The 15255-nt window shown below is 40.6% G+C and overlaps 3 protein-coding genes across 5 annotated transcripts; 2 read left to right on the top strand and 1 right to left on the bottom strand.

The window, feature by feature from the left end:
• The first annotated feature begins 783 nt into the window (after nt 1–783).
• On the top strand, nt 784–4119 carry LOC120458313 (lysosomal alpha-mannosidase). Its single transcript, XM_039645920.1, has 6 exons — nt 784–904; nt 961–1331; nt 1384–1854; nt 1925–2535; nt 2593–2819; nt 2880–4119. The coding sequence occupies exons 1-6, from the start codon at nt 821–823 to the stop codon at nt 4083–4085; spliced, it is 2970 nt and encodes a 989-aa protein (XP_039501854.1). The 5' UTR covers nt 784–820; the 3' UTR covers nt 4086–4119.
• Nucleotides 4120–4589: 470 nt separating this feature from the next.
• On the top strand, nt 4590–6967 carry LOC120458280 (sodium channel protein Nach). Its single transcript, XM_039645876.1, has 11 exons — nt 4590–4720; nt 5075–5180; nt 5238–5329; nt 5393–5645; nt 5702–5902; nt 5962–6080; nt 6149–6303; nt 6359–6421; nt 6505–6611; nt 6666–6780; nt 6843–6967. Exons 1-11 carry the CDS (start codon nt 4590–4592, stop codon nt 6956–6958), a joined length of 1458 nt encoding a protein of 485 aa, XP_039501810.1. The 3' UTR covers nt 6959–6967.
• A 106-nt stretch (nt 6968–7073) lies between these two features.
• LOC120458610 (thrombospondin type-1 domain-containing protein 4) lies at nt 7074–14539 on the bottom strand. Of its 3 annotated transcripts, none has more exons than XM_039646317.2 (11): nt 14188–14539; nt 12473–12506; nt 12007–12082; nt 11184–11692; nt 10821–11002; nt 10488–10645; nt 9167–9368; nt 8919–9100; nt 7844–8851; nt 7630–7780; nt 7074–7568 (listed from the first exon to the last, which is right to left on the bottom strand). In XM_039646317.2, the coding sequence occupies exons 2-11, from the start codon at nt 12496–12498 to the stop codon at nt 7435–7437; spliced, it is 2628 nt and encodes an 875-aa protein (XP_039502251.1). In that variant the 5' UTR covers nt 12499–12506; nt 14188–14539; the 3' UTR covers nt 7074–7434. The 3 variants fall into 3 exon arrangements, with proteins under 3 accessions (XP_039502251.1, XP_039502250.1, XP_039502252.1); XM_039646316.2 differs by having other exon boundaries at nt 14414–14538; XM_039646318.1 differs by lacking the exons at nt 10488–10645; nt 10821–11002; nt 11184–11692; ... (1 more) ...; nt 12473–12506; nt 14188–14539 and adding an exon at nt 9456–9542.
• Nucleotides 14540–15255: the final 716 nt, after the last annotated feature.

The following is a 15255-nucleotide window of genomic DNA, read 5'->3' as shown; positions in this document are numbered from 1 at the left end:
CATAAATCTGATCGGAAGTCTTAGTCCAAGCTATTTAAGTAAATTCAAATATGCGCTGTAACAGGTGCTTGGAGATAAATTGGCCTCCAATATTTTAGTTTACTTAAATCAATGGCATTGACAATAGAAAATTTACGAATGCAAATTGTGTTCTAGAACATTCCCATTCCCCAACAAACCTTGGATAAAGAGGAATTTTGTATAATATTTTAAAAATAAAAACAGCATTATAAAAGCAAACCACACGTCACATAGTATAATAAATATTCCAGAGTTAAGAAGACCACCTATTTATGTATGTACCACTTGATTGAGTACAAATTCATAAAGCTACGCGGCTTCCATTCGTAATCTGAATAATTAATTACTTGAAACGATTGCAATAGTGATAAGAAGTATAATGCAAAATACAGAAGTCGTTGACTAGAAATGAAACATAAACAAATGCGAATATGTATGTTTATGTTTATTGGGAAGGTTCTGCTGATAAGCGCCAAACCTAAAGTTCATTCCAATACACAAGCAATATTTTTAGCGAATGTGAATGAAGATTTACTGGCATGAGTACAAACAAACCAATAATACTGAGTATTGCTAGGGTATCTATGTAGGGTGTACTGAGCTGTAAACACTTATCGCTGGAGGTCCTAAATGGATTTTAATTTCATAATCCCACTCAAGTTAATGCGATCGCAGTACAATGTTTATCGCCTCAAGTGGCACATTGCTGGGGTCTAAGGAGTTGCCTCATTTCTCGTTTCATTTTATTCGACTCAACGGTAGCGATAAGACCCCTCCGAGGAGCTCGGCGTTCACCGAAATGGAATACTTCAGTGGTTCCCTCGCTTTTATCACTCTGTTTCTACTGAACACAGCGATATGCGAGACGACCTGTGGATTTGCGGTAACCCATTCTGAAGTACCTAATGTTGTGCCACATAATATATCATCCAATTCTAGGCATGTCCCGCACCCAAACTAAACATGATCAATGTGCACTTGGTGCCCCATTCGCACGACGACGTGGGATGGCTGAAGACTGTGGATCAGTATTATTATGGCAGCCAGAACAAGATTCAGCACGCTGGAGTCCAGTACATATTGGACACCGTGGTGGAGGAGCTCCTGAAGGACTCGAAGAGGCGCTTCATCCAGGTGGAAACGTTCTTCTTCGCGAAATGGTATTCGGAGCAAAGCGAAACGGTTCAAAGGGCAGTGAAAAAGTTGGTGGCCGAAGGACGTTTGGAATTCGCCGGCGGAGCTTGGAGCATGAACGATGAGGCCACCGTTCACTACCAAAGTGTTATTGACCAGTTTAACCTGGGCTTAAGGTGGGTTCACAACTACAAGCTATGAGATGTTTAATAATTGGTTCTGATGTAGATATCTTAAGGAGACCTTCGGCGACTGTGGACGACCCACAGTTGGTTGGCAAATCGATCCGTTTGGTCACTCCCGGGAAATGGCATCCATATTCGCACAAATGGCATTCAATGGTGAATTCTTCGCTCGCATGGATTACGTGGATAAGAAGAAACGTATGCTGGAACTGGAAATGGAGATGATTTGGCAGTCGAGCGAGTCGCTAAAGAGTTCGAATATCTTCACTGGCATGCTCTACAATCACTATTCCGCTCCACCGGGATTCTGTTTTGATATCAACTGCGAGGATGCGCCAATTATCGATGGCGAGAGCTATGATAATAACGTGGATGCCAGAGTCAGTGACTTTATAGACTATGTGAAGAACATGTCCACGTCCTATCGATCCACACACATCATGGTGCCCATGGGGGATGATTTTCAGTACGAAGATGCGGCAGTTAATTTCAAGAATATGGACAAACTCATTAAGTAAGTACATCAGTTAATTTTATTCAACATTACTCTCTCGCTTATCGGTGTTCTTTCTATTACTTATCAGGTACGTCAACGATCGCCAATCGGTGGGCTCCCAAGTCAACGTATTTTACTCCACACCCTCCTGTTATCTCTATGAATTGCATCAGTTGAGGCAAACTTGGCCCAACAAAACGGAGGACTTCTTTCCGTATTCCAGCGATTCGCACTCCTACTGGACCGGATACTTCACCTCACGACCCACCCAAAAGCGTTTTCACAGGGATGGCAACCACTTCTTCCAAACCGTCAAGCAACTGAGTGTGTTGGCCAATTTGAGTGACACTCAACACTTGGAAGATCTGGATAATCTGAGCCAAGCAATGGGCATAATGCAGCATCATGATGCTGTTACGGGTACCGAAAAGCAGGCGGTTGCCAGCGACTACGATCGCATGTTGTACAAGGCCATCGTTGGGGCTGAAAACAGTGCCCGGGATGCCCTGCGATCTCTGACCAATCTGACATCCGGGGAGTTCGAAAGTTGCCTGGAACTGAACATAAGTGTGTGTGCCCTCACCCAGAATACCGCCAACAATGTGCTTGTGACCCTAGTTAATCCATTGGCTCATTCCTCAACGCAATATGTGCGTATTCCCGCAAAGAACGAGAACTACTTGGTCACCGATGAGAAAGGTATTACTTCCATACAATGCAACGAATAAGTACTAATGTTTCTAAATCCTGAAATAGGTCGTGAAGTGTTTTCCGAAGTGGTTCCCGTTCCCTGGCAAGTTTTGGCCCTGGAACATCGACCAAATGACACCCAACACGAGTTGGTTTTCAAAGCCAGCGTTGATAAAATAGCCAACTTTTTGATTCGCGTACTACCTTCACCGAAAAATATTGCAGAAGATCAAGATTATTTCCCCGTAGAAAGAGCCCAGCAGGAGTCCCAGGAATTAACCCTAGAGACTTCGGTAAGGATATAGCTTGATCTCATAACATATAAACCATTTACGTTAACTATTAAATTTCAGCTGGTAAAACTGACTTTTGATACCACAACGGGCGGTTTGAAAACTGTAGAAATGAACGGACTTACAGAGAATATTGAGCAGAGCTTTGGAATATACAAAGGCTATCGAGGCAATAATGGTGAATCGAAGAACCGATCATCCGGCGCCTATGTCTTCCGTCCGGTTGGCGATATTGAAATACTGAACAACAAGCTGGAGCTCTCGTTCTATAATGGCACCAGGGTTAAGGAAGTGCATCAGCATGTAAACGAATGGATTTCCCAGGTAATCCGCATCTATGAGGACGTGAATCGCGTAGAATTCGAATGGCTAGTCGGACCGATTCCGACGGATGATGAAGTTGGCAAGGAGATAGTAACCCGATTCTCGAGCAATATATCCTCGAAGGGCAAGTTCTACACCGACTCCAATGGTCGCGAAATGCTGGAACGTGAGAGAAACCAGCGGGAGCACTTCGATCCGGATATGTCGGAGGCCATAAGTGGTAACTACTACCCGGTAACTGGGCAAATATCCCTGCAAGATGAACAAAAGCGCATCACCCTGCTAAATGACAGGGCCCAAGGAGGATCCAGCCTGATGGATGGCGAATTGGAGCTGATGCTCCATCGTCGCCTCTTGAACGACGACGCATTTGGAGTGGGCGAAGCCCTGAATGAGACACAATATGGCACTGGTTTGATTGCAAGGGGCAAGATCTCCCTAATCCTCGATGCTGCTTCGGGGAAACCAAATCAGAGATTGGTGCAACACCACTTGGACCAACACTTTTGGAAGTTCTTCAGCAAGTCGAATGGCATTGCCTCTGTAAACAGGCACTTGATTCCCGATTTCTATGAATTTCCCAAATCCGTCGAATTGCTGTCCTTGGAACCTTACTCGAAGGACCAAATACTAATACGAGTGGAGAACTTTAACACGGAAGGAAACGTAGTTAGCTTCAACATTTACCCGCTCTTTGAGTCGCTGCATGGAGATCAAATTTGGGAAACCACTCTAGATGGCAATATGCTGCTGGAGGACGTGAAGAGATTCAAATTTACCCAAGATGGCTCCGGTACTATTCCTTCCTCCGCCGAGTACTACTACGCTCCTCACAATCCCTTGTCCGCTAATTCAACGATGAACGCCAACGCATTTGTAGTCACACTGGTTCCAATGCAGATTCGCACATTTATAATCCAGCAAAAATATATTTCATCATGAAGAAATAAAGAAATGTAGAGCCATTGCAAAAACAGCTCTTGAATTTTTTAAGTTATTTTAAAACTGGGAAAATTAACTTTAAGTCAGTAGATAATAGTAGTAGATAGATAGCTCATTGCAATATATTGTAATATTCCTCCGAGTAGCTTCTTTAAGCAATAGTTTAACAAAGTGTGATTTGTTTATACCTGACCAGCAGTTTATTCGAAATAGTGCTATACACGTAGCTATGACACAATAAACATCTAACATTCCGAACGGCAGAGTGGCACAAGTGCAAAATGTAATAGTTTTAAATAAATAATGAAGTTAGCTGCTGCCTAATAGCAGAAAGCCATTTCCCAGCTTAGTCACGCTAAAGAATTTATTGCTTTCCAAGAGGAAAAATTAGTATACAATTTCTTGTCTAGAAAACTATTATTTAGTCGCCCAAGAACAGGATTACCATACTCTACGTGTTTGTTTTAAAAGATAAAAAAAAGGAATCTTTAGAATTTTAACACCATGGTTTCCAAGAAGTTAAAGTTCAGGAAGTGGTCCAATACGGTTGTAAATTACTTTGTGTTGTATTTCAACAATTGTTGCATTCATGGATTTCGCTACCTTACGGATCCCATGCTCATACTGTTCGAAAAGTAAGTTATGAATTACTTAAACTTACTACAAATATGTATTTTCAATCGGCGTTTCCGCCCTAACTTGGCCTAAAATGACCGCCCAGTTAAAATAAAGACTGTTTTGTGCTGCTAATAAACATAGCTAACAATGTCTATCCCAATTTTTTCGGTTTTCGGAAAAAAAAAAAATTGAAAAATTGTTGCATTTTCGGTAATTGAAAAAATAAAATTTTTTTTTGAGCTCATGTGGATAGGAAATTTTGTTACGAATTCAACTATTTTTACTGCTATCGAAAAAAAACGGATTACTTTTTATCGAAAAAAAAAAATTTTTGTAAAAAATCGGATATTTTCAATCGGCGTTTTTTCTAGATTCCTTTGGCTAATCCTGCTGGTTGCCTCGATATACTTTTGCATCGTTGTCTGCTTATCATCTATAGATCGTTACTACACCAAAAGCATACATATCGGCATCGAAGTACTGCTGAATACCCAAAACTAAAATCAAAAAATAATTCACTGTTTTCAATCATAGCGTAATTTTATTTTTTGGAACACCACCTTGCCGAGTGTTACAGTTTGTCCAGTGGATCGACTTAATATCACATATTTCGGGGATTATTGTCGGTAAATAACTAAATGCAAACAATATTTCTTAACTCTTTCATTATACTTACAATGCATTTCAAGTAACAATGGCATCAAGGGGCCGCAAAAAGATATTTTGTGGGATTTTCTCGAGAACTTGGCCAATTCGACGTACATCAACTTTCAGGACATTCCCGAGAACGAGCAAATCAATCAAATAATAGAGGATTTAGGTCTGAAACCGGAACACTACATCGAACTAATCTACAATCTAACTTACGATAGAACCTACGAACCCAATTTCAATGAACGCATTCGATGTATGGATGGTGCGATGTTTATACATGTCCGCCAGGTACTTGAATTCCAACTTTGAGTCTGAAGCTTTCGACTTATATTTATTTCGGACAGGTTCTTACTGAGTGGGGACTGTGCTACCTGTGCAATTCTATACTAACCGAGGAATACAGCTCGCGGTATTTTATCTTTGGAAAGTATCCCGAGTACAACAAGTATGAGTACGAAAACACCCGACTTCAATATCAGGTTGGTTCGTATTTTCAAAAGGATACCCAATACGCTTTACTGGGCTTCAAGGGACCGGCCATAATTGTAAGTTCCTTTAACTAGTTATAAACTAAGGAGTTTATTGAGTGCTGTACATTTGAAAGGCTTTCGCACATTCTGCCTTTGAAGTAATGAAGGTGGATTCCAACTCTGATTATGCTTACGATGGAGTTTTGTACGATCTCAGCACCGAAGAGATCACTGCCGAGGATAACCTAGAGCAGTGAGTTCCAAGTACCTTTTACCTAAGAGGTATACTAAAATCTACAATTACCCTGTAATAATTCCCAGAGATACCACGGTGGCCATGAGAAGATGCCGATTTGCCCACGAATCCAATTTAACCCATTTTCCCTTCTACACCAGAAATATTTGTCAGCAAGAGTGCCGCATCAATCTGGCATATAGAATTTGCAAATGTATTCCCCATTTTTATCCCAATCGCAGTAAGTTTCATATATACTTTTATTTAAATCCGAAAATCCTGACTCTTTCATTCAGTCGCAAACCCCAAACCTGTGTGCGACTATAAAACTTTAAGAAGGTGCTTTCCCCACCATGCAAGTAAGTACAAAACAAATAAAAGAACCAATTATATGAAAATAAAATAATGTTATTTGAGGATAAAATATGTTCACCTATTGTAGATTTTTTTCTGCAGTTGTACGAGGAAAATGGCAAACACGAAAAACCTGCTCCTTGTTACTGCGAACAGAACTGCCATGATTCAGTGGTTACATTGAAGGCCATGAATGTACGTCACAAGATTGATATATACAAAATATTAAAAAATTTAATTTAATTTTAGCCCATGTCCGGAGCTAAACAATTGCTGGGAGGAATTGGAAGCGCTGTTTCAGTGAAAACTTGGCCACAAAGTCGACTACGGAGACAAGTTATATTCTCACTGACCGATCTTATGTGTAACTAATTACATAACTCTGTATTAAATATTTAATACTTTTTTAACTTGTTCCTTTTCCAGTTTCCATTGGCGGAACAGCCGGACTTTTCCTGGGATTTAGTGTTCTGGGCTTAGTTGAAGTCATTTACTTTTTTACAATTAGAATAGTCTGGCAAATACGGGGTTACACCCTCTAAAAAGTGCATGCTTGTTTCTTATTTCTTTTAAATGTTTTTTAAGTAACTAACCGTTTTTTATTAGAATAATAAAACAACTCCTTTATTTCCAGAACAAGAATAGTAAAAGTCTTCATATAATCTCTGTTTTATTGAAATTCATGTGATTGCGTATGAAACCACATCGTTTTTCGTTTCTTAAAGGTTACGTTTAAGATTATTATAATTTCACTAAATATTAAGTTTTAGTCTTCATCTAGTTTACTTTAGTATGCTGTTATTAATTTGCGTTAATACATTCTTCTTGGTCGATCATTTAACTTTTGCATTTCCCTGCAAGCCTTATTTTGAGCTTTAGTGTCAGAAATACTAAGTTCTAGAGTTAACAAAATGTCATATGCGGGGGGGTAAAGCTTGATAATATTTTGTAGCTATTCTGCAGAGACGGTTAAATAGTCGGTTTATAAATTAATTAAGATTCTTACGCACTACGAACTTTAATTGCCGCCCGTACAGGAAAGACAACAATTTTCGCGGTAGTAATCGTAGCTACATAACTTTGCCTGCGAAGCCCACTGGCAATTGGCGAACTTATCCGCGCAGGCTGGAGCCACATCCGGTTTCTTAAATTCTGTGAAATAAATAATATAGCTTAATAAATAATAAACAAAATATTTAAGATAGAAACCCACCTTCACACGCTTGCACATTGCAATTGCGATATACTGGATCCCTGTTTGTGTACCGACAGTGCGTTGATTCCCGCAAGGCGTTCATCTTGATGTCGTACTCCAAGCATCTGACACTGCGTCGCTGGGTTCCACCGCCACAGGATTTGGAACACTGCAAGAAACAATTGCCATTAGCAGGGCCAAAGGGAACACGAATCAAAGAGCCCCTGTTTACCTCTGACCAATCCGAGTAGTGCCAACGGGCAGCGCAGTACTCCACCTCCTCGTGGGAGCATTTCTCCACGGATTGCGGCTTCAGTTCCGGCGTGCACTCATTGTGCTCGGTGATCAGCTGGTTCCGGATGCACAGCACCTCGCGGGTGCGGCTCAGATCGAAGCAGTCGCCATTGCACGAGGACCACGGACCGGTGAACCAATCGCCCACCTCGCAGGCTGGCTTCTCACAGGGACGACGACTTTCGGGCGTTGTGCTGGGATCACAACGCTGTTCGCCGGCCTTGGAGCGATCGCAGAATACTGTGCGATACTCAACGCCCGATCCGCAGGTGACCGAGCAATACTGATTCCATTCGGACGTCAACCAGATGGCCAGTGCGTCGGTGCCATCGATTTTGCTCCTCTTCACATGGGTGCTATTCGAGGAGGACTCCGCACTGCCAGGCAGTCGATATCGCGCCAAGTTGCGTCGCCGATTCTTGGGACATTCGCACTGCTTCTTTGTGGGCGGCTCATCCTCCATGCAGGCGGCCTTATCGACGTGTATGACCAGGCCGGAAGCCAGTTCCTGGACGCAACTGACCTCCCTGCGCCGTAGACCGCCGCTCGACGAGCAGCGACACTCGCCCCAATCGTCCAATCTCCAATATGCGGGACACGGTTGCGTGTTGCAGTGCAATAGGTTCTCGTTCAACACCGGTTTCACGGAGTGCATGCAACGGCGCTGCGAGTAATAGCGCAGTGGATTCTTGCGAATGCAGCGTATAATGGGTGTCTGGGTGCCGCCGCCGCAGGACTTTGTGCAACTGCTGAACCCAATTACTTTCCAATTGAAGATACGCTTGCGTCCCGCCCTGGATGAACTGGATGAGCTGGTGTCCTCGATTCCGGACCTCAGCAGGCCATCGCTGCTCTCCAGCGACATCTCGTTCTCCTCGGACTCGGACACAATGGGCAGCATGTACTCGTACTTCACACCAGTATTGTTGGCAGACTTGGTGTAAACCTAAAGTACCAAATGAAAACCACATGTAGAAATCCAGCAAGAGTAAGTAAGCAGAAAGGTGCTCTACCATGAGTTGCAATGAGTCCCGGATGGGCCCCACACTCGTGATCCACTCGGTCACGCCATTGCTGTCCTGGGCGCCATCGATGCGATGATAGTCGAAGACGGCACCAACCGCTTCGTAGGATCCGCTATCCGAGACAGTGTTCTCGCCATTGAAGATGGACACCTCCTTGGAGGTGCGCAGTACTGGAATCCCAGAACGAAAGAGATTTGAAAATCATGGGTATTATGCAATATCATGAGAAGCATTACCCAGCAAGTTGATGCTGTTCTTCAGTTCAGTTATCGAGATATTGGAGGCACCCACTGGCAGTGTGGTGACTTGCACATAGGCATGTTCCGGCAGAGGATCTCGGGTGAAGATGCCCGTGATAGGGCGACAAAGTAATCCTCCACAGCTCACGGATCCACTGTGCGCATACAATCCATCAATTTCGCCACTGGCTTGCACCGCCTAAAATGGATATGGTTTTCTTATAAAATTACAATCCATATCATAAAATATTCATTACCATATTCACTAACTATTGTGCTTACTCACCAGCAACAGAAAGGGTAATAATGATATCATTATCAATGATATCTGTTAACTTTTGATCTACTTTATCTATATAAAAAACGTTGATTATTCTTTATAGCGATCCACTCCACAAAAACTATGTTCAGCTTCTGCAGGAGAACATTAAGAACACGCCTTATATATAGTAAGTTCAGGGTAATACGAGTGGAATTCGTGGGCTTTGCAAAAACATTATTTATTGGCCACTTATTAAGCATACAAGATAAACAACAAAATAAATGCGTACAAAATACATTCAGTCAGCCATATTAAGGGGCATATGTTCTATAAGCAATTGCTTTTTGGATGGACTTTCTGTACGCACAACTGCGGCAATGTGTTTACTAAAATAATTCATTGAAATTAAGCTCATTGGACTTATTCCAGTTTTTTGCCTTCACGAAATTATTTCTACTTTGATTTGCTGACCTATTCCCGTTCTCAAGAATCAATTTGAAAACTTGAAGCCTTGGACGAACTATACTTCATTGAAGTACCAGGTTAAAAGGGTTCCAAACTGCAATGCAAATTACACCTAATTGCCAATCAAGTCAAATTATTTTAACGATAAAAAATGGTCAAATTGTATCTTATATTTGATATATCTTAATTTTTAACTGATTAACACTTTCACTTTAATTTGAATATGCAATCGTTGATTAACTTGCACACTTAGTTTGAGAGTTTCAAAACAAAAATCAAGGTTAAAATTGAAGTAGGCCTTAACACTTTATGTACACCGAAATGTCTTTAAATGCTCATTTGAATTTCATTACGGATCACTTTAAATGTTGCGTGCTTTTTGATTCAATGTAAAACCAATACTAAGTTTTCAATGCGATTCTTGTACTTAAAAAAGCTCTAGTATCGAAAAATGAGTGCTTTTATTGTGCGATCGTTGCTTTGTTGCTGGTGGTGGCACATTTATCTCATTTTGTATTGCAAAAATATATTTAAAACTAGAGTAAATATAAATTAAATTAAATTCACTAGCATTATCAATATTTATTTTACCTTACAAGCTCCATCCACACAAACAGCGCGATCCCAGAATTGTGACCTAAAATATTCAGCTGGATGCCCACAAGGAGTTCCATCAATTACGGATTCGTTCAGTGTGGCAAAAGATTTCATTCCAAATGGCATACAGTTCAGCTCACATTCAGCGTCCTCTATGAATGATTATAAACAATTTGAAGTGTTTAAACGTGTTAATAGCTTCGATAAACATAATTTGTACACAAATATTTAATATTAAAATAATTAAAATATAAACAGGTAAGGTAAGGTAATTATACTTTCACTTTGTTTAATGAAACCACAACAATGATCGCGGCTAATGCATACCCTTCACATAGGGCTCCCACCTATATAGATGACCATGAAACTCTTTATCGTTGTAAGTCGAGCATTGGGAGGCCCGAAAATCCGGGGATTGTTCGTCGCATGGCACATCATTGCACAGTTGATAGCGCTTGAAGTATCCAACACATGCATTACTCGTAAGCTGATTATTCGTCAATAGGTTTCTGCAATCGGTAAAAGAGTGGAGTGTTTAGAGAAACTGCATCAAACCATGCCAATGAATGTAAAAAGCACACAGATCACATTTGAAACCAAATACCTTTAAATGAGTTGTAAGTTGAAAACTATCCAATAAATAGCTAAAAACCCATATATCTTGAGAAGTGGTATTATTATACAACTCACCTATTAATGCATTTCCGAACCTGGTACTTCACGCCACCACCGCAGCTCCGGGAGCAGGAACTCCAGTCACTCCACTTGTCCCAGCGTGGATATGGGTACACCTTCTTCTTTGCCTTCTTCGTTGTTGCCTCATTCGGTGGATTGGGTGAGGAGACCACCTCCTCGACATTTGGAGTCTGTCGTGTGGTTGCAACACTGCCACGTTCGAAGAGATCCTTGGTAGTCACACTTGGTAATGTAGTGGTTTCCAGATCGGATTTGGATGTCGATGTACTTTGATTGGTGCCATTTAGGAAAATAATCGTTGACTTTAATACTTTCTCCTCGTTTTTGTTGGATATTTTACTAGTTGTCTCGTTCTCCAAGTAGTCTTCTTTGTTATTCGGTTTTTGCTTGGTCGATAGATCTTTTCTCGTATGCCACAAGTTGGCTAGCTCATAGTATGAGTTGTTTGAGATTTTCTTTTTCGCTTTAGGTTTTCGGTGCTCTCTAAGCCAATCTTGATGTTTCTGCAAGCAAATAACAAAATAATAAACTTATACCAATTATTTCATAAATTTACTATAATTAATGAAGCACTTTACTACAAATTTATGACTCGAAGCACCATTAGTTTGACATTAAAAGTGTGCCTTCTAATCAAATTTATTGAACTTATAGCTTATCAACGCCAACATGACATATTTTCCAACAGTGATAATTTATAATAACACTTCAAATGGGCATCGAACTTAGTGAAAAAGTTCGAGTAAGCATTGAATAAGTAATTCGATTAAACGAACCAACAAATTGTACATTTTACAATTTATATCAAAGTACAAACCTTTATTCGCTCTTTTGTTGTTAAATCCGCCTGCACAAAACTAGAATCGTGTATCGTTGCGAGGATTGTAAGAATACTGCAAATGTAATTGAATAAAATAATAGTAATATATTGCAATTATGAATGTTTTCTGAATGAAAAAAAAAATAGTTTAAAACCGGAAATTGAATGTTTCATAAAGTCAATCAGATAACCGAATCACTTCCGAATGATTCCCAACACATCAGTGCAATTTTAAAGGCAAAAGACTTCTTTGAAGTATCTAGATCTACACTTTTTACAAAGTTTTCTGTGAAAACGAGCCACTGTTCGGCGGCAGGGCAAACAGATCTTGATTAAATCCAGCTGAGCAAGATGTTCACCCCGCCCTCTTTTCGCTATCAAATTTGTATCTATTGAAAAAACCATTTACTCGCTTTTCGGAAAAGATTGAGCTTCACAGGCTTTTGAGATACTATTTGCTTACCTGAATATTAACCACAGCTTCGCCATTTCTAAGCCTGAAAAAGTCAAGGGATACATTTCATGTTAAATATTATTAAGTCAATTTATCCGAATACAATTAAATCTTAAAATTCCCAGATACCAGAGCCTAATATTTTACAAGCTACATATACTTGGATACTTTTCGTATGTACTTGTAGATAAATTCGCCAGCGATTTAAGCGATCTTTAATGTTTGCCAGTACGCATGTACAGGCTTTGTATTAGCAGCTCGGCACAGAGGAACTCAAGTTCCATTATTTTCATTGATTACGATTAAACCGACCGTGACTATTCGACTGGAATGGATGTACTTTCGGCAGCATATAGCATATAGCAAACACAGCATACACTACCAACATCCGTGAACAAAAATGGGAAGGGCGTATTTCATTAGAAGCCTCCACACCCACTCAACATTTTGGAGCTATGTATGAGCACACACAACTATTGCGTATACTACGAGTACGCACATCAAATATGTTATATAACTATGTAAATCAGTTCGGTTCTCAAGCTGTGGCTTAGGAATTTCGCCTAAATCAAGGTTCTTGCATATGACATCTTCTGAAAAGAGATTGAAAATGTCGAGCCGAGGATGCTTAGTTAGATCTCAGCTTTTACTCATGAGCTACATGAAATCTTGGCCTTAATGACATATCATGGTGTTGTATATACATATATGTAGTTGGCAGTTCCAGAGGAGACTCCTTATAAAGAGCAAAGTGCTCTGCCGCCAGTGACACACATTCGTTGGGCGGCAATTGCATACCCTAGAACTGTGTGTGAGTAGCGGGTATACGAGTTCCTAATGTCACAATGGACTTTGCGCACTTATCTGTGTCAATAGGGCCATTTTGAGCCAATCGTGCAGTGAAACTGCATTTACCCATGTGTGTTGCAATGGCATTAGCACTTCAGCATGCCACTGAACTCGGAGGCACTCAATTCAAAGAGTGCGGATATTATGAAGAACTTGCATTAAACTGAAGTGTTTGGAAAATGTTCAATCGCTCGGCCATGGCAGGCAAATTACCCATGCCCCAAAATATTTTGATACACATGTCATATATTCCTCACATTCTTGTACTCTTGTATTTCGTCATTGACGCTTCTCCATAAACTACATGTGAAACTTCCGCAATTAGCAAAACGGGAAACTATTTCGAAACATATGTGTGCGCGCAGATGGGATTGTTTAAATTAAAATGGTTTAATGCATGATTTTGGTGGAAAATGCTAGTGCCTGTCATTTGATTTCGCTTTCAGATTTGGACAACTACTTTTGCGGCTCACTGCCTGCTGTATTATTATCCGATCGATCCTAAAACCGAATGACTGCAATTACGCTGCCACATTTAAGGCATGCGAAATAATGTTGGGTTTTGGGAAATTGAAAACCACATCGACAGAGGGCTTTCTTTCATTATGCATTCAGTACTTGAGTGATTACTGTCATCGGGCAGATAACAACTCGATTTGAGCGAGGTGAATTGGTCTGTCCCAAACCCGAAAAAAAAAACCCGAATCAATTAAACGCATTTCCAAAAATGCAATTAAGCCCATATTCAAAATGTCTTCGGACCTTTGAAGAGGCCAAGAGCTAACAATCCGAACCATTGTAAAGATGAAGGTGCACTGAAAAGGTCTTCAAAAAGAAAAGGATATGTCACTCAAAACGATCAATTATCAGAATACCTTACTCTTCGTTACGATCACTAAACAAGTTTGAATTAGGTTTTTGAATAAAGGTTTTTCAATATAGGTTTTTAAAAATATGCTTTTGAATTGGACTATTAACTAAAAGGATCTCAGAGCTTAAGTGTTGTAACAAAATCACTGAACAAGAAACACCGGGATTTTTCAACTTTCTAAGCTCTCCTTCATTTTTCGCTCGATTAGATATTTGCAAAAAATATAGCACCCCGTGTATCACTGCACGTCTAATTCTGGATTAATTGAAGCCGTCGTCTTCATCGCGTGGTACTCAAATCCGAACTGAAATCCGAACTGAATTTTCGGGAAAGCCGCTTTGGGAACAAAAGTGCTGAAGTGCTGGAGGCAGAGCGCGCAGCGAGCATCAGCGCAGCTCTGGCGATCGAGTGGTGCTAACAACGGCACCCGTGGCTCCCCGATTTCCCCGGAGGAGGAGGAGGAGGTGGAGGAGGCGGAGGAGTGGGGCCCCATCCCCCAATCCCAACCACAGCACTCACATGGGCATAGCGTCGATTGCCAGCGCCACCCAAAAGTCTGGAGCCAAACGTGCGTACATACAGATAGGCGCACATCCACAGCACAGCTCTGGTCGAAAAAGTAGCTAAGCGAACTTTGAGATACTATTTGTAAGATACAAATATGAGTTATAAATATTCCATCAAAAGCTGAATAGTTAGGGAATTATTTATTTACTTTAAGTACCATGAACCAGTTAATTTTCCTTATTCTTATTATATTTATTTATAACTCACATTTCTCCAATTAAATTATCTCACGTAAATGATCCATTTTATATTGCATGCAATAGCTGAAGAATTGCGGCTTATTAATATCACACTACGTTTACAGATCACACTGTATCTAAAATCCGCGATGCTATTCTGCTGACCGCAGGTGTGCCTGTGACCACGGGTGAGTTACAATAATGTGGGTGATGTCTCTGCATATGTATGCATTTAACTTTATGTAGCTTTCAGCGGAATATCAATGCGAGAACAAATGTACATTCGAACCTTACGCAAACGCTTAATGCGAAAGTGATCCGAGGAA

This window comes from Drosophila santomea, chromosome 2L, assembly GCF_016746245.2.
Source record: "Drosophila santomea strain STO CAGO 1482 chromosome 2L, Prin_Dsan_1.1, whole genome shotgun sequence".
Classification (NCBI taxonomy): domain Eukaryota; kingdom Metazoa; phylum Arthropoda; class Insecta; order Diptera; family Drosophilidae; genus Drosophila; species Drosophila santomea.
This window is presented reverse-complemented; position numbering and strand designations above follow the sequence as displayed.

Coding starts and splice junctions, on each gene's coding strand:
- LOC120458280 (XM_039645876.1), top strand. CDS start 4,590: ATGGTTTCCAAGAAGTTAAAGTTCAGGAAGTGGTCCAATACGGTTGTA. Junction 4,721..5,074: donor ATGCTCATACTGTTCGAAAA/GTAAGTTATGAA, acceptor CGTTTTTTCTAG/ATTCCTTTGGCTAATCCTGC. Junction 6,422..6,504: donor GTGCTTTCCCCACCATGCAA/GTAAGTACAAAA, acceptor CACCTATTGTAG/ATTTTTTTCTGCAGTTGTAC.
- LOC120458313 (XM_039645920.1), top strand. CDS start 821: ATGGAATACTTCAGTGGTTCCCTCGCTTTTATCACTCTGTTTCTACTG. Junction 1,855..1,924: donor AATATGGACAAACTCATTAA/GTAAGTACATCA, acceptor ATTACTTATCAG/GTACGTCAACGATCGCCAAT. Junction 2,536..2,592: donor CTTGGTCACCGATGAGAAAG/GTATTACTTCCA, acceptor ATCCTGAAATAG/GTCGTGAAGTGTTTTCCGAA.
- LOC120458610 (XM_039646317.2), bottom strand. CDS start 12,498: ATGGCGAAGCTGTGGTTAATATTCAG. Junction 12,083..12,472: donor AAGCTGTGGTTAATATTCAG/GTAAGCAAATAG, acceptor TTACATTTGCAG/TATTCTTACAATCCTCGCAA. Junction 7,569..7,629: donor CAATGTGCAAGCGTGTGAAG/GTGGGTTTCTAT, acceptor TTTATTTCACAG/AATTTAAGAAACCGGATGTG.